Genomic DNA, 26,308 nt, shown 5'->3' on the forward strand with positions numbered 1-26,308 from the left:
AAAGTGTAGAACCATCTATTGATTTCTAACGATAGTCAACTGAAAGTACTGTACAGTGGGGTCTCTACTTAAGAACTTAATCCGTATTGGAAGGTGGTTCTCAAGTTGAAAAGTTCTTATGTTGAATGTGCATTTCCCATAGGAATGCATTGAAAACCATTTAATCCGTATCTGCTCTTTTCCGTCCATAGAAACTACAGTGGAACCTCTACTTAAGAACTTAATCCGTTTTGGAATGGTGTTCTTAAGTTGAAACATTCTTAAGTTGAAGCAAAATTTCCCATAGGAATGGACTGAAAACCAATTAATCCGTTCTGGCTGTTTTTTTTTGTTTTTTTTGTTTTTGTTATGTAGAGGTGCGTTCGTACATTGAAGCATTAGTTCCCATAGGAACTAATGCACAGCTGGTTAATACGTACTCTACCACTAGGGGGAGAATTTTTTTTTAACCTAAGATGACCTTAAAAAAAGAGCAGGAAAGGTTTTTTTTCCCTGTTCTTATGTTGGATTTCTGTTCTCAAGTAGAAACAAAATTTAGCAAATGGAGCTGTTCTTAAGTTGGATTGTTCTTAAGTAGAGACGTTCTTAAGTAGAGACCCCACTGTATAAATATGTGGATTTCTAAGTCAAGATTTAGATACAAGCCAACCTGGTCAGCCTTCAAACTGGTAAACCTTGAATTGGCTATTTTTGAACTGAGCAAGCAAAGTTCAGTTTTGTGATCAGTGAGCACTCCTGGAGTCTAGGTGATAAATGACAATGCTACATAGATGTGAGCCTGGCAGCAGCTTCTTGGCAGTCACAAGAGGCTCACCGGCAAACTGCTGCTAGTGTGAACTAACCCTGGGAATAAATATTCAGTCAAACCAATCCACATTTTGCCAGCAGAAAGAAAAGAAGGCCAAAGGAGAAAGCGATCGAGCACCTTGAGACTGACCATAACGGCAAACATGTTTTTCCTCTAAGGAGTCCAGACGATTGCGGTGATTGAAGTGACCGCTACCACAACTGAAGCTTGAGTGAGCCATTAACAAGCCATACAACCCACACTGCCTTATGAACAGATTGATGACAACACAAAGCAGATAGCAGATACCCAGCTTGGCAGGCATAGGAATGTCAGCTCCATTTCTTTGGTTCCTAACATAAACATAAACCATGCTAACATACAGGCTTTGATTAAATCGGGAAGGGGGACTCATGTTTTTAACTTTGTGGTCTGGAGATGCAACACAAGAAAAGTAGATTCTATTGTATTATGCAGGCACATAGGAAGAGGAGCATAGGAGTGGACATGAGAATGTGCGTATGTGGCAATAGGGGGCGGAGGGATGAGGGTTAAATAGAAAATGCCCAGAACATCTCAATGTTATCATACATCTCAGACTACGTGGAGAACAGACTTAAAGAAAATCCAAGGCCATTTGCAGCCAAGTTGTTAGTGACTTTAAAAATGGATCATTAGTGCCACTCAAGAGGGGAAAGAATGTCTTGCCTCCCATGTTCATTAGAACATTGTTTTCATTTTGAAAACACGTTTTGCTTAATGCAGCTCTTACCTGCCAAGCAACAAAGCATTAAAACCAGGAGTTCTATGCACTGGGGCTTCATTGCAGGGATGTTAGTCATCAGCGTTAATTTTGCAGTGCCCCCCCCCATTAACTTCATGATTTGCCTAACACTGATGTGGGCTTGTGTACTGTACTTCATTAAAGGAATCTTCCCCTATATTTCAACGGAGTTGTGGAACAAATCTTAGGCTGAAATTACATGTCAAGGGAACTGTATGTTTCCTGCTGTTATAGTATTTTCCCTTCGGACACACAGGGCCCATGCCTGTGCTATGAGACTTGCAAACAAAGTGGATCACCAGTTTACTTATGTGTTAATGTATGCAGTTTACTTACAAATGAGGAGCCAGCAGCAGAGTACAACAGCAGCAAGGCAAGCTCACAGCAGCAGCTTTGGCATGATGGGAAAAAGTTGAGGAGGGGAAACAGAAGGCAAGTAACCCTTCCTTAGTTTTCCTGCCTGTCTCCTCTGCTGGGGCTGAGGCGCCTTGTGGAGGGGCAGAGCCCATTGAATCAACATCGCTCTCTTCCCTGCCTTTTCTCGCAGTCATCATTCAGTGAGCTGTGGAGACTTTCTTTTTCTTTTCTTTTTCACTTTTTTGCTAAATAAAGTAAGTGGCATATTAAAATAGCTATGCATCACCTTAGCATAGCATATGTACCTCACAGAATGGTGAATTAGAATTATGCTGCATCAGTTAGGGAATTTATTTTTTAAAGATGAAAAATTTTGTTTAGTCATTGTGCCCGACTCTTTGTGACCCCATGGACCAGAGCACGCCAGGCCCTCCTGTCTTCCACTGCCTCCCAGAGTTTGGTCAAATTCATATTGGTAGCTTCAATAACACTGTCCCACCATCTCATCCTCTGTCATCCCCTTCTCCTCTTGCCTTCACACTTTCCTAACATCAGGGTCTTTTCCAGGGAGTCTTCTCTTCTCATGAGATGGCCAAAGTACTGGAGCCTCAGCTTCAGGATCTGTCCTTCCAGTGAGCACTCAGGGTTGATTTTCTTCAGAATGGATAGGTTTGTTCTCTTTGCAGTCCAGGGGACTCTCAAGAGTCTCCTCCAGCACCACAGTGCAAAAGCATCAATTCTTCAGTGGTTTAGCTCTCACTTCCATACATCACTACTGGAAAAACCATAGCTTTGACTATGACTTTGTTGACAAGGTGATGTCTCTGCTTTTTGGGATGCTGTCTAGGTTTGTCATCACTTTCCTCCCAAGAAGCAGGCATCTTTTAATTTTGTGGCTGCTGTCACCAACTGCAGTGATCACGGAGCCCAAGAAAGTAAAATCTGTCACTGACTCCATGTCCTCCCCTTCTGTTTGCCAGGAGGTGATGGGACCAGTGGCCATGATCTTAGTTTTTTTTTATGTTGAGCTTCAGACAATTTTTTACACTCTCTTCTTTCACTCTCATTACAAGCTTCTTTAATTCCTCCTCACTTTCTGCTATCAGAGTGGTATCATCTGCATATCTGAGGTTGTTGATATTTCTTGTGGGAATCTTAATTCTTGGGATTCATCCCAAGATGAAAATTAAGGAGGGGATTTCTCATCCTTTCTTCTCATGTCAAAACATGTGTGGATGCTGTAATTTGATTTGAACTAAACCATACTCAGAGTGATCCAAATAATGATCTTCATACCCAATGTATTGGGTATGAAGATCACCAGGCCAATGTATTAATTCCAGCCCTAAATCTATCTAGACCACTATAGTTGACGGCACATGTCCAGATCTTTGGAGTTTCAAACAGGTGTTTCTTTCAGCCCTCTCTGGAGATACCAGAGATTGAATCATGAGTCCTCTGCATGTAGAGCATGTGATCTACAGACTCACTTTACAAGAGCCAAAGATGGTCACCTGCTATTTGTATCACTCTGACAGCAAGGGTCCAGTCAGATGCTAGAGACAGCACATTGTTAGAAGAAGAAAGCACATTAATGTTTCAGTCAGGCAATCCCCAAAGTACCATGTCTGAACAATCAGAATGCATACTAAACCAGCAAGCTTATTTTCAAGCTACTGGAGAGCAGCAGATCTCCTGAGATTACAATTACATTACAACCATATTGCCTTTAATGCTTAAGGAACTGCTACTTCCAATATAGAACAAGAATCTAATTTGGCCTTAAAAGAGAAAGCAGGGAAGCTCTGGGGAGGACAGTGCCAGCTGCAGAAAGTGACTAGTACTGTTCTCTATAGAGCAGCCAGGCTCAAATGTCTGGCTTTGAGGGATCTTCCTGAGAAGGCAATGGATCAGGTGCTCTGGAAGACTGGCTGTGCCACTAAGGAACACGAGATCTCCCGGGACACCCTGCCCATAATGTTTTGTTCAAAGGGCTCCTCAATGCAAGGCATTCGGGAAGTGGTTGGCTCTAAAAAGCCATGAGATAGCTGTTTCCCTCCCGTGGCACTGCTGTGAGAGGAAAGTGAATAGGGCAGCCATCCAGAGCCTACTAATGCCTTGCCTTATAGAATCAGGCCAGCTGCTTCCCAGCTGTGAAATTTGCTACAACTGGGGGATGGCCAGTGAGTGGAGGGATCGGAATGGGCAAAGGTCATCTCTGTTCATCTTCTGCATGCCTAGGACGGTGCTTCAAACTTCTTATAGGATGGCTTGCCACATTATCAGGGCTGTTTCCAGTATTGATTGCTGTCCTGTCCTCAGCTCAGTAGCCTATATTAAGATGACCCCTGTAGCCCCACAGAATGGTGTAAAATGGGATTTCTAATGGGAAGTGAGGCGTTTTCATTTCTTCTGCATGCAGCTGTCCGTAATCTGCGCATGGCTAGTTCAGGCTGATCAACACAGAGACAGAGGTGGATTCAAGGCAGGATGAGACCCATTTACAAAAGATTTACAAGAGCTAGATTTTCAGCTTATTAATGGGTGCTATATCTCATTCTGTAGTGCCTGGCAATGCACATCTCTTTCAAAATCCATGTCCCATCAAAACTGCTAATCATAACTGTATCAAGAGAGTTTATCCTTACAAAGAAAAATAATCCCCTCAGAGGCTGAGAGAAGGACTTCTAGCCCCGGGGACTAATCTGAGTCATGGAAACACCACATGCCCCCAAGCCCCTTCCCTGCCTTTATCAGCTGGAAGTCAGGAATCTCCACTGTTAGCTCCTAATATCTGAATTAATGGAGTTATACTAAAGATACAATTGATCCATTTATTTTCTCTCATCATAATCATGCATCCAAATTGAATCTTAGGGAAATCTCTGAGAGCCGACATAAATAGGAAAAACTAAGTGTATATGCCGTTCTCCTTCTCCTCTCTCAAATGCCCCAAGATCCCTGCCCCAAGAAGCTTAGGACTGAATATGGGAGGACAGCAGAGGAAAGGGACAGAAGTAGAGATAGAGCTGAACAATTTTTTTATCTATATGAGCTAGGCTTAGTTACAAGCTTAGTTGCAGCAATGGCAGCTCTGGGCCAAGCTATTCATGATGCAGTTCCATATTTTATCTTCACAAGATGTCCTTCTCACTGCAAGATCAGCCGTAAGAAGTCAATGTCAAGTTCATGTGGCAAGGGAGGAGGAAAGGTTTGTGCCTCTTCCCTTCCCTGTTCTCTGCTCAAACATGCCAGCCTCTCAGAAGAGCCTAAGAAGAATCCTCCTGGATCACACCAAAGGCCCACTTGATCCAGCATTCAGTTCATATCATGGTCACCAAGCTGCCTACGGAAAGCCTACAAAGAAGGAAAAGATGTAGGGAAAGTCAAGGTTGAGATCTTCACTTGCTCATCCTCCATTCCTTATTTTAGTCTCTCGTGGCTAAAATTAAAAAACAAAATATGATGAGGAGGGGTAGCCCTGTCAGTATGAAAAGAATCACGGGACTACCTCTCATTTAGCTTTCCGCGTTTTCTCCTGGAGAAGAAATCTGCCTCTTTCAGCTTTAGATATGGCAGACCTCTGTTCATTATATTCAGCCTGTGGGGCATGAATTTTACATTTAAGTACATCTGTGGGATTCATATACCCTTCCAGGCATGTGGAGTGTTATAAACTGAGAAGGGGATTTGAATTTAAAGCAAATCTAAATTCAGTGATAAGATAGGAACCACTTCTGCTGAAATTGGAAAAATTGGATTCACACTGGTGCAATAAAAGCAACTCTTAAGCCACCTCCATTCATGGTCCTTAACAGTCAAGAAAAACTATGCCATATTTGCTTCTCTTTTGATGCACTGTCTTCTGATCTGGGAATGCTTCCCCTAATCCTTGACACAGATCCCTCCTTCCCAAGTTATGGAAATGCATGCTGGAGCACTTCTCTTTATTTGCTCAAGGATCAGCCTTGCCTTCAAAGAGAGAGTCTGAGACTTCACTCTTACACAGACAAAACCCTTCTCTCTTTTACTGCTTTCAAAGGATGACCAAGACTGGGCCTTTCATGAGTCAGAGTGAAACACCCGACTCGAGTGGCATGTGCTGAAAGTTTGCACAAAACAGTGTAAAGGTGCTGTAGGACAATGCTGGTTGTACCAGACAGCCAGTCCCACACTCTGTAAGCTAGCTTGCTAACCTCAGATACAGTGCAGGATCCTGTCCCATTACCACTACTGAAGTTAAGAGCCACCTGCATGTCCAGTCTTCCGCTGTATGGGTTGAGAGCATCTTATCCTAGGGCAACTCTTCAGAGCAGTACACAACTACTACACACAATAAGATGCTTTCCAAAAATAAATGGCCCATAGTATGGATTATTTTAAACTCTGTCTGTTGTTCATTAGCAACACTAAGATGTACAGAAGATTAAAAAGCATGCAGTGGGGTGTTTTGTCTGAGAGCAAAGGAGTATTTTCATCACAATGACAGTTGTTGGCATTCTTGGGAATAGGTTCCATGTGTGCCTGTTTGTTTTTGCAGTGACACAACCCTGTGTCATGAAAGCTGGGGCCACACACAAGCCAACTGAAGGGTTTTGTGTTTTGTTTTGTTTTTTTACAATGATACTTTGGATGGCATCATTTGCCAAGGGAGGAGAGCAGCTTTCTCTGCTCCTGCTGTCCCTGGACAGAAGCTGGAGCCCCCACTCCCAAAGGAAATTTCACACAAGTGGAGGGATCTAGTTGAAAGATGACCGTTCTCTCCCCTCAACACATGCACACTCCACTGCACGCCCACGCACCCACCCACCAGCATAATACCATACTATTTTTGGAACCAAGAGACGGGGCCTCCCCTAAGAAAAGTGAAAGCCGTGTGTTTTCTCTGTTGCGTCACTTTGCAACCTAAGGCTGTGTTGGGCTCAAGTGTTCTTTTTGTGGTGATGCAAGTCCTTTTCTGCTTCTACAGCTGGTTGGATTCCCCCCTCCTCCACCTCTCTCCCTCCCCCTCTCTCCCTCTCTCAGCACCTCGCAGGTCTCCCTCTCTTTTGAGCACTACATTGCCTGAGTGAATTGAAAGGAAAATACAGATCAGCTGCAGGTTTCTAGCTACCAAAACACATTCAGAAGGAAAGAAGGCAGAGGGGGAAAAACACCAGGCTGGAAACCAGAGAAATACTGCTTGGTCTCTTAGCAAAACATTCAGCGGCTGAATAAAAGAGGGGGGAAAAACCTGTTCATGTTTTGGGATATTATTCTCTCAACTAGCTGGAACCAGAGTGGATCAAAAGAATGGGAAATGCCAGCAAAGCCGCTAGAAGAATTACTTCTTCCCTGTGCCTTTTATCTGTACTGTTGCTGCTGACAGAAGAGAGCAGATCTGCAAAGACAACATGTCCTGCTTGGTGTACTTGTACCAAAGATAATGCTCTGTGTGAAAATGCCAAATCTATTCCGCGCAGCGTTCCGCCTGATGTTACCTCCCTGTAAGGGCTGTAAGCATTTGGTTCTTTTAATTTATGTCTGAAATCAAATGAGCATGTGTGGGGTTTTCAGTGAAAGCTGAACGATGCCTGCAGTCATGAAAATCTCCTAACTGGGGAGGGAGGGTGGAGAGATGTTAAATGTTGTTTTTCTGAATGCACCGTTGACATCTCGTTTATCTCTCTACTGTATTTTTTTTCGTGAGTGATGGGGAACTTGTCACAGCAATGTTTGTTTTTATCCTTCTACTTTAAAAAGAAATGGAATTCATGGTGACTATGAGAAGGAATGATCTTGTAAGGCATAGACCAGGTTGATAAATGTCTATTCTATGAGCTCATATTCACGTAAGGTCTATTTTCTTTTTCCTTCCAGATCCTTTGTGAGATCAGCTTTTACAAAAATCCCAGAACGGAGTTTTATTTTCTCACCATCTCTGCAACTTCTGTGAGAAAGATTTATATTACGATAACTTGTTATGAAACATGTGTTTTCTAAAAGTGCTAAAATAATGGGCTTTGATGCTTGTTTTATAAAGAATAGCTAGTGCAGACCTATTATGTAACAAAATAATGTTTGCAGTAAGGGTAATTAAAGGTGTGCCATACCTAGTTGATTATTTTTAAGCATCTTGGTGTACCTCTTTAGGGTGATTAAATATCATGGTTTTTAATCAAGATTATTAGTACTAACATATTTATTTGGCATTAATTGGCTGTGTTAAATCTTGATGCCTGATTCTTGCTGTGGGAGGTATGGTACCCTTACATTGTTTCTTAGTCGCATCAAGTATGTTTCAGAAGCCTGGAAATCATAATGGGTCATCACCATTGAATTTTCCACACTTTCAGAATTTGCTACTAGTGTCTATTAGAGTTCTTATTGACTAAACAGATTGGCCAATTTTTTCAGAATTAAGACATAAATTTTAATAAGGTAATTGTTCAAACAAAACTCATATCACACACTCAGGTAGATGTTTCATATTTCTTTGGGGAGAGGTTAGATCGATCTATTCTTCCCCGGCAAAGTAGTGCATGTATAAAAATAGAATATGATGGATATTTCATGTAGTAAGTATACCTTGATATATTTCCTTAAGAAGTGAATTCTGAATCAGAAGAGAAAAATCTATACGCTATGAAAAGAACACATAGAACGGTATGGCCCACAAACACAACAGAAACCTAGTTCAGAAACCTGTCACAAAGCATTTCAAGTCAATTTTTTGGATAGAAAATTAGATATGTGTACATCCTCATGGCATATACAGTATGAACTGGTCCAGTGCACAAATGTGTTTGAATGTAAAACACTGGATTCAGTCTGAACATTAGGTCTGTTTAGGTCAGAGATCCTGATCCCCTGAGAGTTGATGCTATGACCCTTTCTCCTTTTTTTTTTTTTTTTTTTTTTTGGTTGACTGTCAGGGGAGCTGATAAGAAGGCATGCACAGCCAAGTAAGGTTTTGAATCCAGGACAAATGAGTAAATATAGTTACCATGGAAACCTTTATGTTGTCCCTGTACACATTATCCCACACAAGCTTTCTTAGAATAAGAGCCTTTTTACAAAAAGGGCTAAAATCCACACAGCATCTGTGCCTGGAGAAAAAGAGTAGGTTGCCATTTGTTGCACTCAGTTGTTGTCTGTGTGCCTGCAGAAGGAAAAGCACATCAGGAGTCGCCATTTAGGTCTGTGACACCACCTGCACTCCGATCTGGCTTATATGGCACATACAGCATGAGGGGTGGCTCATTTCAGGCAGGCTTTTCAGCGACATGGCACCTTTTCTTGACAGGCAACATACTGCTTCAGGATCCTTTTGTAGGTGGAAGAGGAGCCTCTTCATTTTAACATACATGGATGCTTTGCATCCAGCTGTGATACTGACATACTGTATCAGAACCTCATTTGCAACCTTAGAAGCAGACATTTTTGTTCCATGTACTGTATCTGTATAATTCATAAGGGACGTGGTGGCGCTGTGGGCTAAACCGCAGAAGCCTGTGCTGCAGCGTCAGAAGACCAAGCAGTCATAAGATCGAATCCACGTAACGGAGTGAGCGCCCGTCACTTGTCCCAGCTCCCACCAACCTAGCGGTTCGAAAGCATGCAAATGCGAGTAGATTAATAGGGACCACCTCGGTGGGAAGGTAACAGTGTTCCGTGTCTAAGTTGCACTGGCCATGTGACCACGGAAGATTGTCTCCGGACAAACGCTGGCTCTATGGCTTGGAAACGGGGATGAGCACCGCCCCCTAGAGTCGAACACGACTGGACAAAAATTGTCAAGGGGAACCTTTACCTTTATCTGTATAATTCGACAACAGAAGCACTACAACAATATGGAAAGATAAATATGTCCAGTTTCTCCAGTCACAGTTTTTTTTTAATACTCTGGAGTAAAGAAGGGGTGGGAAACATGTGGCCTTCCAGATGTCGTTGCAATTCCCGTCAGGCGACACAACCAGTGGTGACAGATGGTGCCTATAGCCATCCAGTTAACACCTATAGGCTCTCCCCCACTGTTATAGTTGCTGTCATTAGAATCTTCAGTGGTGCGTCTGTCCAGAGAAGACTCTTAATTGCTTGTGACCTATTGAGAAAACATCCTGAAGTCTGAGGACCTCCTATTAGAACGTTACCCCTCCAGACATGAAAATCTCCCCATGCTGCATGCTGCAAACATACAAAGAAAGCTGCAGTATACTTAAATGACCACGTAGAAAACAAAAGCATGCTAATTTGCCAAATGGAGATGGAAGGGTATGAAGAAACCATTTCTTAAGGAAATGTATCTGCTTCTTGAATCAGCTGGCAGAGTCCTAGGAAGTGGAGTGTGTTTCCAAAGTAACATGTAAAACTGCCATCCCAGTTTGGTTCCCATCTTCAAGTACAGCATAAGGACGTCAATCTCTACCATCCTCACACAATGTGTCCAACAGCTGCCCTTACTGGGCATGAGGGAATTGTAATCTAATGCATATGGAAGAGGCTAAGATGAAAATTAAAAGGCAGAGGATATTGTAAGAAGAACAGAGTGCAATACCAAATGTGGTAAAGAACAGCTATTTACCCACATCTTTAGTTGTATTTGATCTGCAACTCCTGACAGAATCTAGAGAACAGCTCTAGACATCTGGCTCTGGAGTCGGAGCCTACGAATTCAATTCCTCACTGTGCCTCCGTGACAGGAACTGGACTTGATGATCCATTGGGATCCCTTCCAGCTCTAAGGTTACATTTACACTTTCATAATGACACTTCAACTATATGCTTAAGGTGGTGCCAGTGACTGGGAAGCAAAATACTACACACGTTTTCTTGTGTGCAGTATAGCTCCACGTTAACCTCCTCTCAACTCCAGTCACACCAATTTTCAGTCCCCCATAAGCTGCTGTGAAATGCAGTAGACAACAAGGATCTGGTTCAGAAGGTCCAACTCCATATTGAGAGATCTCAGTATAAATGGGATGCTCTTTCCACTAGCTTTCTACATACACAAAAATGTATGTACAGTATGTTAGTGGGTTACATACATAAGATTTTTAATGGATAAATGAACAAACATTGAGAACTTGGCCCCTAGTTTTCCGTGAGTGTCTCCAGAACTGGTAGACCTGCTTGATAACAACTCACAAACAGAATTGCATCACAGCTGCAAAGCCAGTGAGTGAGAACAATTTCTTTCCTGCCACCCCATCCAACTGCAGCCATGTTGCAATGAAAGCAAAGTTCTGCTAAGAAAATGACTGAAATCATACTTGGCAGTGGACTTCAGGGGTAATGGCTGGGACTGGTATCCTCCACTCTTCTTCTTGCATTTAATGGCAAATCAGGGCTGAATGCCATGTTCTATAGACTTCATGCTTAGAAAGGTGAGGGTGTTGCTCCTCCTCCATTATTAATTAACCTCGTGGTTAGGCCAGGCATCCCTTCACTTCTCTCCTGTACTAAAAAACGCAAGACAGAAATGTTTTTTGTTTATTTATTTCATAGGCTTATATAAGGGTATACGCATTGGGTACACAGTGTGGGGATGGTGAGAATAGTAGTTGTTATACCTGAAGGCTTTTAACAATCTTGTTTGGAACCCTGAATGCCTTCTTAGAGTTAAGATAGTTTTTAATGTTGACTTGTTGGCACTACTCTGGCTAGATTATATCAAAGGAATACAAACAAAGTAATGTAATCACAAAACAAATAATTGAGATTAAAAAATAGTCAAATTAATCAGAAAAGAATCAATACATCTAAGTATAAAACTAAACAAACCCAGATGATGGCAAGACAGCGGCATAAATATAACAAAACATTAAAAGAGGAAGCCTTTAAAGGCTTCTTCAAACAACCTAGTGTTGAGCATCCTCTTAAAGGCTGGGAGAAAGAGGGCCCAGTTGCAGCTCAACCAGAAACCCATTCATTCCATAGGGAGGGTCCCACAACAAAAAAGGCCCTGTTTCTTATAGATGTCTTCCTGGCTTCTCTTGGGGTGGCAGCCCATAAGAGCATTGCCAATGAGGATTGAGTGGCGCAGGCTGATGTTCTTAGGGAAAGATGCTCCAATAAACAAGACTTTATTAAACTAGCAGTCCATAATCCTTATGGTACAAGAAACTGAAAAGGAAACACTCCCCTGCTTCATTTCTAAACTTCTGCCATTCCTTTCTATTTCTAAAAAATCCAGAAATATTTTTATACAAATTGAACCCTAGAATTAAAACAAATATATAACATTCAGCATTCAAACCACAATCCTCAATGTCTGCCATGATAAAAACATTTAGAAGAAAAATAACTTTTCAACTATGCTTAAAGGCTAAAATGTTTAAGGTTTGAAAATAAAGTCTTGATTTTGAGGCCTACTTTTAATTAAGTTGCATCTAAGCACTTGTCAGATTTATATTGCTTACTTAAATTTGTCTAGAAGCTAATTTCAGGAATCATAGTTTAGTTAAAGTTGTCCCATCACTGTACTAGAGGTTAAGGTGGTTGTGTCTGACTGCACATGAAGCAACCATGTCCCCAACCTAGTAAAAAGTTAATTCCCTAAAACTTTGTACAGCATATTGGCTGTTACTAGAAAGCACAGCAAAACTGCTTTGCTTTAAATAAACATCTGTTTAGATATTACTGCTAAAGTGTATCCTAAGACTTGAACCCATGTCCATTTACATGCGCAGGAGTAGAGACCCGGTTCAGAGGTTTGTGCCAGTTTGAATGTGCAGTACCACAGGTGCCATGCGTTCCCTTCCTCCGCCTCACCAGCCAATGACCCTCTCCTCCATTGAAGCAAGCTCCCCTCCTCCTCCTTGTGGGCTGTTCAACCAGTCTCTGGCAGGAGCATGAGGTTGCCTGTCCTGCCTTCTTGTCTGAGTTGGCGATCAGCCAAGGAGGTGGGGCAGGGAAGCCCATGCTCCTGCCAGAGACTGGCTGAACAGCCGAAGAGGAGGAGGAGAGTGTGTGGGTGCTGGTGAGTGGGGGATACACCTGGGGAGAAGGGGAAAGGGAACATGCACCACCTGTGGTGCCATGCATACAAACTGGCACGAGCCTCCAAACCAAGGTTCATGGCCATCTCTACTCAGGATCTAGAATATGGTCTGCATTTCCCATTCACTTATATGACCTTTATGCAGGGCATGGAATAAAACCTTTGGCATCTATAATTCTTCATTTTTAAGTGTATCTGAGCTATCAGGGAAGATTTCACATTTGTTCTAAGACCAAGTTACATTTTTCTTCTCTCCTGTGTTTCTTTGTATAGATTATTTACAGCCAATACATTTGATGTCATTAGTGGTGATGCTTTCATGGGCCTTCCTCATCTAGAATATTTGTGAGTTCAACATTTTACAGTACAAGATTCCTTAAGGATGTTGAATATTTGACATATACGCATTAATTTGACTGTACTGCCTTTATGACTATTACAGGTTTATAGAGAACAATAACATCAAGTCTCTTTCAAACACCTCTTTCCGGGGACTGAAATCTTTAATTCATCTGTAAGTAAAAGTGCTAGTGGTCTTCTTTACTGCCTGCCTTATTTAAAGAAATAAAATACCGTGTGACCTTATTCATTGTCTACTAAAATCAAGCCCCATTATGTTCTATGGTATTTGCTCTTGACAAGTGTGTATAGGACTACAACCTCAATTATATCGAATGTTTGAATGTGAACAAATCTCATTTTTAAAGCTGTCTTGCCATTAAAAACTTGATTACGTAATTAAACAAGCACTTGTTTAATGTATTGTGAATAATCCAAATATGTTTTGTAAATAACCTTAGTACTAAAAGCTAGGATCCAAAGAACCACGAAACAATTTTCACATAAAGAAATGGTGAACTAATACTGTCTAAATAATGACTTTGTGGCAAATTTCTTACAAGGATAGAGAACTTTCAAAAATAATTTGTGATATGCTGAGGCTTTGCTATCAAAGGAAAAACATTAAATATTCCACTAGGAATGGCCAAGCTTTGACCATCCTTGAAAGAATCCTCTTGTCCTTAGCCAGAGTGAGATAAATGTGAATTATTGTGTCTAATGTATTTTGCAAGGGTGCGTGTATTTTGCAAGTGTCTAAGGGATTATTATTCCATAATCTCTTAATGTTGTATTTCAGAAAAGTGAATAATGGACAATAAAACCCATTATCCATTATAAGAGATTCTTTAATTCCTCCTCCTCCTCACTTTCTGCCATCAGAGTGGTATCATCTGCATATCTGAGGTTACTGATATTTCTTCCAGCAATCTTAATTCCAGTTTGGGATTCATCCAGTCCAGCCTTTCACATGATGTATTCTGCATATAAGTTAAATAAGCCGGGGGACAATATATAGCCTTGTCGTACTCCTTTCCCAATTTTGAACCAATCAGTTGCTCCATATCCAGTTCTAACTGTTGCTTCCTGTCCCACATATAGGTTTCTCAGGAGATAGATAAGGTGGTAAGGCACTCCCATTTCTTTAAGGACTTGCCATAGTTTGCTGTGGTTGACACTGTCAAAGGCTTTTGCATAGTCAATGAAGCAGAAGTAGATGTTTTTCTGGAACTCTCTGGCTTTCTCCATTATCCAGTGCATGTTAGCAATTTGGTCTCTAGTTCTTCTGCCCCTTCATAATCCAGCTTGTACTTCTGGGAGTTCTCGGTCCACATACTGCTGAAGCCTGCCTTGGAGGATTTTGAGCATAACCTTGCTAGTGTGTCAAATGAGTGCAAGTGTACGGTAGTTGGCGCATTCTTTGGCACTGCCCTTCATTGGGATTGGGATGTAGACTGATCTTTTCCAATCTTCTGGCCACTTTTGAGTGACCAGAAGATTAGATAAATCTAATGGAATCCTTATGGAGCAGAACCTGTAGTCAGTTAAAATTATGTCTTACACCTGAATATATAGGCACACATTTCTACAAAATATACTTACTAAAATGATAGAATTTTTTATTAAATGGCAGGAAAGCAGATACTATCACCTTTTAGATTTCACATTAAACTGTGGTTTTGTATTATATGAATTATAGTCAGTAATCGTCAGGCACACGCAACACTTTGTCTCATTCTGGTAGGGTATCAAAACAGATTAGTGATGTTTACTTCTACTTTTAAACTAAACTTCTGATTAGTTTTTTAAACTACAGATTATTCAAAGAAGCCAGAGTTACGTGTTTTGTGAGCCGCCCAGAGTAGACTATGTCTAAATGGGCGGCATATAAGCTCAATAAATAAATAAATAAACTGCAGTTTGTTTGTGATCCTGACTTATTAACAAACTGTAGTTTAAAGTAACCAGCATTCCCTTAATTTAGACCATATAGCAAGAAGCTGTGGCTAGTTTAGAACACAGAGCTCTCCAAGGGTCATTGGACAAAATTTGGTTGATGCTAATGTAACTTTGAGCTGGTGCATAATTGTTCACCACAATTTTGGTCACTGGACCCAACCCCTTGACAAAGTAAGAAATCAACAGCTGAAGTACCCTGACAAGCAGCTACCTCTGATTAACAACTTTCATTGAGAGAGAGTCCATCACCCTTTGAGGCAATCCATTCCATTGTCAAACAGCTCTTACTGTTGAAAATGTTTTTGTAATGCTTAGTAAAATCTTCTTTCTTGTATTTTAAATCCATTAGTGCAGATCCTACCTTCTGGATCTGCAAAAAACAAACGTGTTGCATCTTCCATATAACAGCCCTACAAATATTTGAAAGTGCTTACCATCCACCTTTCGGTCTTCTCTTCTTCTGGCTAAACATACCCAGTTCTCACAAGTGTTTGTCATACAACGTGGTTTCTAGACCTCTTACTATCCTGGTTGTTGTTCTCTGGACTGTATCAGTTTGTCAATATCCTTCTTAAATTGTGGTGCCCAGAACTTGACACAGTATTCCAGGTGAGGTCTGGCCAAAGCAGAATCATTATTTCCCTTGATCTGAACTATCAAAGTCTATATTTTTGTTGACACAGCCCAGTATTCATCCTCTCTTTTTTTGCTACTATGTCATACTATTATTTCATTATTAGCTTGTGGTCAACTAAAACATCTAGACCCTCTCCACATATATTACTGACAAGCAAGCTGTCACCTATCTTATATTTAGGCATCTGTTTTCTCTAGCTCAGATGCAGAACTTTACATTTTTCCTTGTTGAAACTTGTTTTGTTCATTTTGATCCAGTTCTGCAATCTGTTTAGGTTGTTTTGAATCCTGATTACCTCTTACAAAGTGTTAGCTACCACTCCCAGCTTGGTGTTATCTGAAAATTTTATAAACATCCTCTTCCCTCCCTGATTTCAGTCATTTATAAAGATATTGAACAACACGGGGCCAAGGGCAGAATCTTGTGGCATCCTATTTGTCATTTTTCTCCAGGATGATGAGGAAACACTGGTGAGCACTCTGCATATGGCTACAAATTACTGTGACAATAGTATTATCTAGCCCACATTTTATCAGCTTGGCCACAAAAATATAAAGGACATTGTCAGAAGCCTTGCTGAAACTGAGATATACTTTTTTCACAGCATTCCATTTACCAAGCTGGTGATGCTATAGTTTGGCATGGATTGTTTTTGAGAAACTTGTGCTGGATCTTAGACATCAATGATTTGTTCTAGAACCTTTCCAGGTATCATTGCCAAGCTGGTGGCCGCCTGAATCTTCTCCCTCCCCTTTGAAGATGGGGAGATGTTTGTTTGTTTATGTCTTTTCTTCAGGGATCTCCCCTTCTCTAACAATTCTGAAAAACAAAGGCCCTGATATTAGATCTGTAAATTCTTTTACTACCCTTGGATGCAATTCACCTGGTTGAAGAGACTTGAATTCATTTTAAGTAGGCGTATGTTCCCGTATCACCTTTTTATTTATCTTGAGCAGCAGACCCTGCCTTCCTCTTTTATTCAGTCTGCGCTAGTAGGTCAAGCACTTTTTTTTTTAATTTTGGGAGATGGCACAGGCAAAGTAGTTGTTGAGCAGTTCTGCTTTCTCTGTGTCACCCATTAGTATTTCTCAATTATCTCCATGCCTGGGACTGACTGCTTTCTTGTTCTTTCTCTCACTTTGAGCATAGCAGGGCTACCAGCTTACACTTGTTGCAGGCGCAGCTTCCTACATTGTTAAGCAGAAAAACAAACATTTCACAGATGTTGCAGGTCACTGCTTTAATATCCATGTTTCTTTCCCCTGTTCAGACTGTGACATAGCATTCCCCCTCCCCAAATTTCCCTGATAAATGCCCATGAAAAACACCCATCTACCCACCCTGCCAAGTCATGAGTTCCCAGAGAGCCTGGGTATAGGTGTAGCCTCTTTACATGCCTCTTATCTTCCTTCGGGATACAGCCAAAGAAGACAGGAGAGTGTGTGGACATAAAGCTTACTGCTGTTGCTTGTGATTGTGAATATGATGCTAAACCAGAGTTTTAAAAAAATGTTACTTGTGGACCAAGCCAGGAAGGCTGAGATCCCAGGCAAGTATGTAATAATCACACAAACCACAAGCATTGGAAGTAAAATGGGCCACAGCTTTATTGGTAACAGCTGCCACTAGTACTGGTGTTAGCATGGAAGATGGATCAACATTAGCTCCCCTCTCTGCTGATTGATGTTGTAAGCAAGGTAACCAGAAAATGAGGTGAACCTCAATCTGCCATTGTGTGGCCCCTTCCAGCACCCCTAGGGTCTCCTGAGCTGAGCCGCATAATGTCTCTCTGTCGTACCCCCTTAAAGGGAATTAACCGGGGAGGGTCACACACCTTCCTGACCCTACTCCCCATCTGACCTGATCATTTAAGACCCCAGAGATGGTTTGGATTCAAATCCTCCAATCCAGACCACCTGTGGGAGGTAATGCCCACCCTTGGCCCACCTGATTAGCTGTAGCGGCCACTGCCCCATGACCCTCTGGGACACTACACTGCCTCCTGGGAAGAAGACAGCCTGCCCCAAAATGGCGGCTGCCGCATTGCCCATTCCTGCATCTCTGCCTGGATGACAGATACAGTCACCTGTTGAGTTGGGGGCCATTACTCTTTGGACTATAACTACTAGAATTCTTTAGCCAGCACAGCCACTGTAATTATTCAGTAAAGTAACTAACACAGGAAAAACTAACACTGCATTACACAGTAGATTGTATTATGCAAGACCCAAGAGATTGCCTGCTTCATTATAAACCCATGTGGTCTTTGAAGTTGTCTTGGGGTACCACATGCTCCTGAAGCCCTCTCTGCCTCAGAACAGGGCAATTAGCTTGGGGGTACCCACTGTGTGAGTGCCCCTCCTTTCAAAACTGAACATGTTCCAACAATTTGTACTTTTAGATGCACCCTGAAAATGAGCCTATTCTTGCAAACCTTTACTGCATAGTCCAATGTATTGTGTATTCCATGGACATTGTATATATTCAAATTTGTGCATATTGCTATTTTATAAAATAACTTTTGCATATATGTTGAAATGTATAGCTCTAAACCACCTATAAATATAAACAATCTTCAAACTTTATTTATTTATTATAAAGACACAAATAAAGTCAAAAGAAAGTCTAAATAAATGGCATCGTGTTGATATAAAGTATAACAGTAGATTTTTGATCACTAATAATAACGCTGTTCAAGTGTGCTATGAAATCATGGCAGATGATTGGCTTCTGAGAAAATATATACATTACTTTCACTCAAACGAACATTTCCATAGAACAAAAGACCAAGCAGTCATTTCTTTTTTTTAAAAAAAAAATCTGTAATTAGAATTTGATCTTATTATATTCAAAAGGCAATTAATGGTGCCTACACTTCTCAACCCATTTCCAACTAAAATTATTTAAATTATTACCTCAGATTGCCATGTTTTGCAGATATTTATTTTTCATACAACATGCAACCTGTACAATATACTGTACATTTTATTGTCTTTAAAATTGTTTAGTTTTTGTTACATTTTCTGTCAACCTAGTGTTTGTTTGTTTGTTTGTTTTTGATGAGTAAAATACAAACAGATAAGGATAAATGGCAGTACAGTTCTGTGTGTAGCATGAAGGGAGAATCTCAGAGACTGGAGAAGTTGTTTCTTTCAGTTCCAACTCCCCAGAATCACCCAAAAGCTATGCTGGCTGGGGGATTCTGGGAGTTGGAAGTGGAAAAAAGGAGAGTTTTCCAAGTTGTGGTCAGAATTCAAGGCTGCCGAATCTAAAGTACTGCTGGGCTAATGCTGGCCGAGCAGGTGGGGTCAATGTTTCCTTCCTTCTCTCTTTTTTGTTAGCTCTTCTTTTATTTTTGTTTTTAATAGTAATAATAATATTGGTTTTGATGATGATAAGCTGTATCTGGAACTTGAGTCATGGCAACTCAGATAACTTTACCTGGATGACTGAGAATCTTCACAGATACTTTAAGCCAGCACTTTAGATATCTTTAGTTACAGATGGTATTTGGCTGTGATTGTATTAAGGTACACTAAGATTAGTGAGTTTATCAGATTACATTCATGCTATTATATTTTCAGAGGCAAAGGTAATACCAACGCTAATATTTGGTGGGGAAAAATGAGAGCACACACCAAAGTCCTTATGTATAATTACTGGCTAATGCTTATCTTCTCCTCTGAAGACTTGGCACAGATGTCACTTTTTTTACTCCTTTCAATCAGGCTGAAAACTCCAACTCACAAAAGAAATAAAGCAAATGGGTTTTTCCACCAATGCTCTCTTGGTGATGGGGCATGCCGGTGCCAAAGCAAAGAACCTGAGACATACAGTGGGGTCTCTATTTAAGAACTTAATCCGTATTGGAAGGTGGTTCTCAAGTTGAAAAGTTCTTATGTTGAATCTGCATTTCCCATAGGAATGCATTGAAAACCATTTAATCCGTATCTGCTCTTTTCCGTCCATAGAAACTACAGTGGAACCTCTACTTAAGAACTTAATCCGTTTTGGAATGGCGTTCTTAAGTTGAAACGTTCTTAAGTTGAAGCAAAATTTCCCACAGGAATGGACTGAAAACCAATTAATCCGTTCTGGCTGGGTTTTTTTTGTTACGTAGAGGTGCGTTCGTACATTGAAGCATTAGTTCCTATAGGAACTAATGCAAAGCTGGTTAATACGTACTCTACCACTAGGGGGAGAATTTTTTTAACCTAAGATGACCTTAAAAAAAGAGCAGGAAAGGTTTTTTTTCCTGTTCTTATCTTGGATTTCTGTTCTCAAGTAGAATCAAAATTTAGCAAATGGAGCTGTTCTTAAGTTGGATTGTTCTTAAGTAGAGACGTTCTTAAGTAGAGACCCCACTGTAGATCTTCAAGAGCATATGAGCCTGTTGGACAAATACAGTGTTGTTACTAATAAGGCCTTTACAATATCCTCATATTTGACTAGCACAATGACAACAAAGACCAGCAGAGCCTGCACATTAGCAAGGCTTAATGTTTTACCCTCTAAGCTTATGGAGGGAAAATTTCAATATATACCTATCTCGGATTGCCTGTGTCCACGTAAGGATGGCAAAGTGGAAACTGTAGGCCATGTTTTACTGTATTATCTTTTTTACAAGATCTACGCACTAACCTCTTGAGCCCAATTATTCTCAGATACCAAGGGAGACCCAATGAATTTTACATCAAGCTACTTCTTTCCAATCAAGACTCCCTTTATTACATGCTCTGCTTTATTACATGCTCTGCAGCAACATTTTGTCCAGCAGCAATGGCACAGCGCTCCCTTATAGTCTCCTTAGGTCCCTTATAGTCTCCTGAGGTTGATTGATTTTAGCATGAGGGTGGTTTATTGTTGAGCGTAGAGAAACTTTGTGGTCCCAACCGAAGGGACGAAATGTTTACAAATGCTTACAAATATGTATGAAGGATTCCCTGAAACCCAAAGAGCCTGTCCAAACCAGTTTGCCCTAGACGATCCAACGGTTCAAAGGATGGCTATAAAAATGCTGTAACTGATTCTCCCCATATATTATAACTAGTACACAATTAATTATCTGTTGTGCACTCTTCTATTTGCTCTTGCATATTTTAGCCACTTGACTGTAATCAATAAATATTCTTCTTCATCATCAAAAAATATTTGGTGGAGAAATCTGGGGTTCTGCTGACCTCACCAATATTGAGAGAGTCCAAAATCAATTCTTGCATATGCTATTAGGAGCCTCAAAATCTATATCACCCTATTTAATTAGAGCGGAATTGTTTTTCTTTTTAGATTTCCTGCCCAAAGCATGGAAGTTCACTTTTAGAAGTGATAAGTACTGTAGTTACGTATCATTCCAAAGTTCCAAAATTAGTTTGTTACCATTATAGTTAAATCTTAAAATAATTATCTACTTTACTGGTCATCAGAAGATAATTTTATTTGCTTTTTAAAACAAAAGCTATGAAGTTATCTCTTGATAATTGCAGCTGTAAAGTAATTTACCCTGTTACACCGTAGAAAGAAGAAACATTTCCTGCAGTCACTCTGAAGAGCAGGAAATGGCCAGGAGCAATAAAAATGGTGGATGCACCATTTTAACAAGGAACTGTGGAAACACTGTGATGTTGTAAACAAGGTTTTATGAAAAGTAATCCTTAAAAAAAAACTCACAAAGGTTGTAGTTTGTTGTAGTTGTAATCAAAGTTATTTTCTCAGACAAGAAGTGAAAGGAAAGGATGATCTTCAACTAACAATTAAATAACCCTTTTTCTCCCTTGCAGGAGTCTTGCAAACAATAACCTCCAAACGCTCCCCAAAGACATATTCAAAGGACTGGATTCATTAACCAATGTGTAAGAAAGCTGTTTAATTCTCACATTATGATTTGGAAGAGCTGCGACAGTTGATCACTAGTAATAATTACAGCAGGGTGGGCACTGAAGTACCCATAGGCTGCCTCTGCCAGTCGCCAACACCCTGCCTCAGCCATTTTTTAAAAAGAGGTTTCTAAGAGGGAGAATCATGTTCCTGGAAGCCAGCAGAGGGCTGATTTGACTCTAAAGCAAGGCATGCTCATTGAACTATTTTTGTATATTGTGGGGAGTGACCCCTTTTGGTGTTCTTCTAAAAATATTGTTTGTACTTTTGCTAAGCTTGAAGTCATCCTGAGCATACTGATACGTTCCTTTCCTTTCTTAATAGTCTTATTTTGGCTCCATTTCTGTTGGCATGAGAGCACTGTGCCTGCAGTGAGAGGGAATGATTATACTTTTGTTAAAGTATGAAGTACTTAAAGCAAACCAAGTTACTCTGGAACACGAGGAAGGAAACAAACAAACAAACAAACAAACAAAAACTCCACAAGCATCTCTCCCTCTGCTGGTGAACAACAACAATAAAAAATTAGCTAATAGTTTACTGACATCCAAAATCTGCTGAAGGGGCATCTCACTTTGCCTAATGCTGGAGGCAGCCCGGCCCCTCCACCAATCCCAGCTCCTTGCTGTCCACATTTTGATCCACATGGATGTGCACAGACACAGAGGCATGGAATGGAACACCCAAACTGGGTCTACAATCAGGGATTTACTTGCACACTTTCAAAACAGATAGGATGTAGACATTTGTTGTCCATAAAATATCCAAAGTATCCAAAGGAAGAGTCCACAATTAAGACATACTATGTGCCGTGAAATCTCTTTCATAGTAATGGTTGAGTGCTGTAGTAAATAGCAAGGCAAAGCACAGATGCAAGAGAATGCAATAGCAAGGAAACCCTCCTAAATTAGTGGGAGTGAACATTTTCAGTGGCAACCAGGAACACATCTGGGTTCATGAAGATCTATGAAAATGGGCAGGTGGATTGTTGTTGATGCACCAACCAATCACCCTATTTTATTCCCAGAGACCTTAGAGGAAATGCATTCAAATGTGACTGCAAACTGAAATGGTTAGTAGCATGGATGAGCAGAACAAATGCAACAATAGAAGACATTTATTGTGAAAGCCCACCAGAGTATAAGAAGCGCAAGATCAACAACCTATCCCCCAATGAATTTGACTGTATTATTACAGGTAAGTCTTTTAAAGATATTTACTGCACTAATGCTTCGGTCACGTTTTTAAAATTCAAAGCACAATTCTACAGTGTAGATAAAGTATTATGAAAATAAATACATTGATCTTCAGAGTGACAGAACTGTTATTAACAGAAGATGAGAGTAACTGTGTATTTTGAATCCATATACTTTAAGTGACTGAGATTTAAATAATGTGTGATATTTAAATTACAGTACTGGGATTTTAATGGCTGGGATTTAAATAACGTGGATAACTATCAGTTCAGTTATAGAAACCATTATGCAGATTGCCCCTTTTCTGATAAACATTTCTTACTCAAAACTTGAAAAGCTTTTCATTTGCAGGAGAACTTTTCAGAAAGACTTGTTAAGTATTATTTTGAAATAAAGCGCTTTTTTGCATATTTTGTTCATTTTCCTGAACACATAGTTCCCCCCCCCCCAGCAGCACTCATTACCTCTACATCTCATTTGTGCTTGGTATCATTTTATTTTCATCATGTGGGATTTATTGCGCAAAAGCTGGTGTTTTGTTTGCTGATTGGAAAATATGACACTTTGTTCATGATCTCATTTTCATCTCTTTTTTTGGAAAAGCAAGGTAGGACCACACAGTAACATTTTCTTAGATTGACAGAAGCTTTATTACATGGTTTGAGATTGGGTAGGGTAATTAAAAACTGAATAAATTATATGCAATCAGGTTAAAAATAGTAACTACTTGCTTCTTAATGAAACATCAACTCTTGTTTTGAACTATTGACTAATTTAATCAAATGGATTTGAGAACATTACCAATATCTGCCACTAATATGACGTCTGAACTACAGAAACGGAATAAATTTCATTTTTTGGTATGCACTCTTTCAGAATTTGTTGTATTTCGAAAGCTGCCATATCAATCTCTCTCAGTGGACACTTTCTCATACCAGAATGATGAGTATGTGGTTATCGCTCAGCCTTTTACTGGAAAATGTATCCTCCTTCAGTGGGACCATGTAGAAGGGACATTTAGGAATTTTGACTATATTACAGGTATGGGTAATTTAGTTCCATGAACTGCATGCTGCCTGATCCTAATACCAGGTAATGATGCTATCTTTTATCTTTTATTTCTGCAGGGATATCAATAGTGGTATGCAAACCTGTTATTGTGGACAACCTCCTGTACATCATTGTTGCACAACTCTTCGGTGGCTCCCATATCTACAAAAGAGACATTCATGCCAATAAATTTATAAAAATTCAAGACATTGAGATACTCAAAATTAGAAAGCCCAATGACATTGAAACATTTACCATTGGAAAAGATTCCTACTTTGCAATAGCAGACAGTTCAAAAGCTGGCATCACCACAATCTACAAATGGAATGGAAATGGATTTTATTCTGACCAATCTTTGCATGAGTGGTACAGAGATACTGATGTGGAGTACCTGGAAATAGATGGAAAGCCTCATTTGATCCTGTCAAGCAGTTCTCAGCACCCTGTCATCTATCAGTGGAGCAAAGGAGCAAACAACTTTGTTGACCCAGTTGATATTCCAGATATGGAAGATGTTTATGCTGTAAAGCACTTCACAGTGAAAGAGGACACTTATGTCTGTCTAACAAGATTCATTGGTGATTCCAAAATCATGAAATGGGGAGGATCTAAATTTGTGGATTTACAAAGGATGCCATCAAGGGGATCTATGGTATTTCAGCCTCTTCAGATAAAGAATTATCAGTATGCTATTCTTGGAAGTGATTATTCTTTTACTCAAGTCTATTTCTGGGATGCAGCAAAGGCCAAGTTTGTGAAGTTTCAAGAATTAAATATACAAGCACCAAGATCTTTCACACATGTCTCTGTTGACAAAAAGGATTTTCTCTTTGCATCAAGTTTTAAAGGGAACACAGTGATTTATAAACATATAATTGTTGACTTAAGTGCTGTGTAACACACCTACACAGAAAAAACAACAACACAGGGTTGAGTCTGTTCTGGGACTTCCTCCACTGATAACAAAGACTTAATGAACTAAATGCATGACAGTGATTCTCTACTTCCAGTCTTCGGAATGCCTTTAACAGTTGAGATTGCTAGAATTAAATACTACAAGTATCTTCATCCATAAATGTCAAGATTAGTGCTTCTTTGGAGTTGCATTTTTTAAAGAACAACAAATTAAATTGTTAATTTGCACTCACTATGTAAATATGTAGTGGAATTCCATCTGTCTTAGGTGATGGGAGTGGGACTGTAATTTTCCATTACACACCTATTTGAAAACTGCCAAATAAAAATGTTTACATTTTCTTTCACATTGCAAATAGCATTGTTTATAAGTAACCATTCTGGCTTCAGTTTGAAAATTCCTACTGATATGACATCTGGGTACGTATTTGAGTGTCACAGATACTGTATTGTATTGGTCAAGAACTGATGAGTTAGTTCTTCTGATGGAATTGCTTTTTTCAGCAGTACTGTGAGATGGTGATCCTCCCTCTCACAGTACTGTGAAGTGGTGTATGGAAGGTGCAGCCCTCCATACACCACCAAAATAGGCTCTGTGGGTATGGGAATCCCTCCGGAATAGTTTTTTGGCAAGAAGGGAAGAAAGTGGGTATTGTGATACTGTTGCAGTAGTAACTGGTGATCCACAAGCCTGCTTGGACCCGTTGGCCAAGAAAAGGAGAACCTGAAGTCAGCAGTTGGCAGAGTCCATTAATTCTGGTTTTGTTTCTTTCTTCCTATAGTGACACTGTAATACAACCAGGGATGGCTTGTGGACTGGGATGGGCGGGGAACCTTATCCTGAAATTTCAGGCACCCCCCTGCCCCAGTCACAACCTTTCTATGAATACCAGTTCACACTCAACTTCTAATTAAACTGAAGAACTCTCCTCTCATGATGGTTCAGTAGGCTTTAACCATATTTGATTTTAAACTGCACAAGTAGTGTCATATGCAAGACGAAGGACAGCTTCAGGTAATTTCCTATATGAGAATAATGTGATATATTGTAGTAGTTGCCAAATAGTCCACTCCATATTTATAGACAGGAAATAGTAAAGTGCTTGTTTTACTCCTTACTGTTGTATATAGAAAAGGCACATTATTTTATTTTTCTTTTACTTTTAAACTAAACAGTAGGAAACCCTTGGCCATCCAGATGTTTTTGGAGAGTACCACATCTCCCATAATGCCTCATCACTGGCTATGCTTGCTGAGGCTTCTGTGGATTGAAGTTTATAACATCTGGTAGGGCAAAGGGCGGACACTCTCACTGTAGCTGGCAAAATACCAGAATACTATTATAGAATATACTGGAACTTTATTTGGGAAAACAATGATCTTTGGGGAGTTAAAATAAATATACCATGCAATGAAATATTTCAAATCA

General features: G+C 40.1%; 1 protein-coding gene across 3 annotated transcripts; it reads left to right on the forward strand.

Moving 5' to 3' along the window:
- The first annotated feature begins 6,116 nt into the window (after positions 1 to 6,116).
- LGI1 (leucine rich glioma inactivated 1) lies at positions 6,117 to 25,221 on the forward strand. Of its 3 annotated transcripts, none has more exons than XM_020782981.3 (8): positions 6,117 to 7,414; positions 7,788 to 7,859; positions 13,183 to 13,254; positions 13,352 to 13,423; positions 21,622 to 21,693; positions 22,746 to 22,915; positions 23,791 to 23,955; positions 24,042 to 25,221. In XM_020782981.3, exons 1-8 carry the CDS (start codon positions 7,221 to 7,223, stop codon positions 24,860 to 24,862), a joined length of 1,638 nt encoding a protein of 545 aa, XP_020638640.1. In that variant the 5' UTR covers positions 6,117 to 7,220; the 3' UTR covers positions 24,863 to 25,221. The 3 variants fall into 3 exon arrangements, with proteins under 3 accessions (XP_020638640.1, XP_020638641.1, XP_020638642.1); XM_020782983.3 differs by having other exon boundaries at positions 6,770 to 7,423; XM_020782982.3 differs by lacking the exon at positions 23,791 to 23,955.
- Positions 25,222 to 26,308: the final 1,087 nt, after the last annotated feature.

Source organism: Pogona vitticeps, chromosome 3 (genome assembly GCF_051106095.1).
Source record: "Pogona vitticeps strain Pit_001003342236 chromosome 3, PviZW2.1, whole genome shotgun sequence".
Taxonomy (NCBI): Eukaryota; Metazoa; Chordata; class Lepidosauria; order Squamata; family Agamidae; genus Pogona; species Pogona vitticeps.

Bases quoted from the DNA above. Each gene is read 5' to 3' on its own strand.
- LGI1 (XM_020782981.3), top strand. From the start codon at position 7,221: ATGGGAAATGCCAGCAAAGCCGCTAGAAGAATTACTTCTTCCCTGTGC. The intron at 7,860-13,182 runs GTGAGAAAGATT...TTCTTTGTATAG, and splicing joins TCACCATCTCTGCAACTTCT to ATTATTTACAGCCAATACAT. The intron at 22,916-23,790 runs GTAAGTCTTTTA...GCACTCTTTCAG, and splicing joins ATTTGACTGTATTATTACAG to AATTTGTTGTATTTCGAAAG.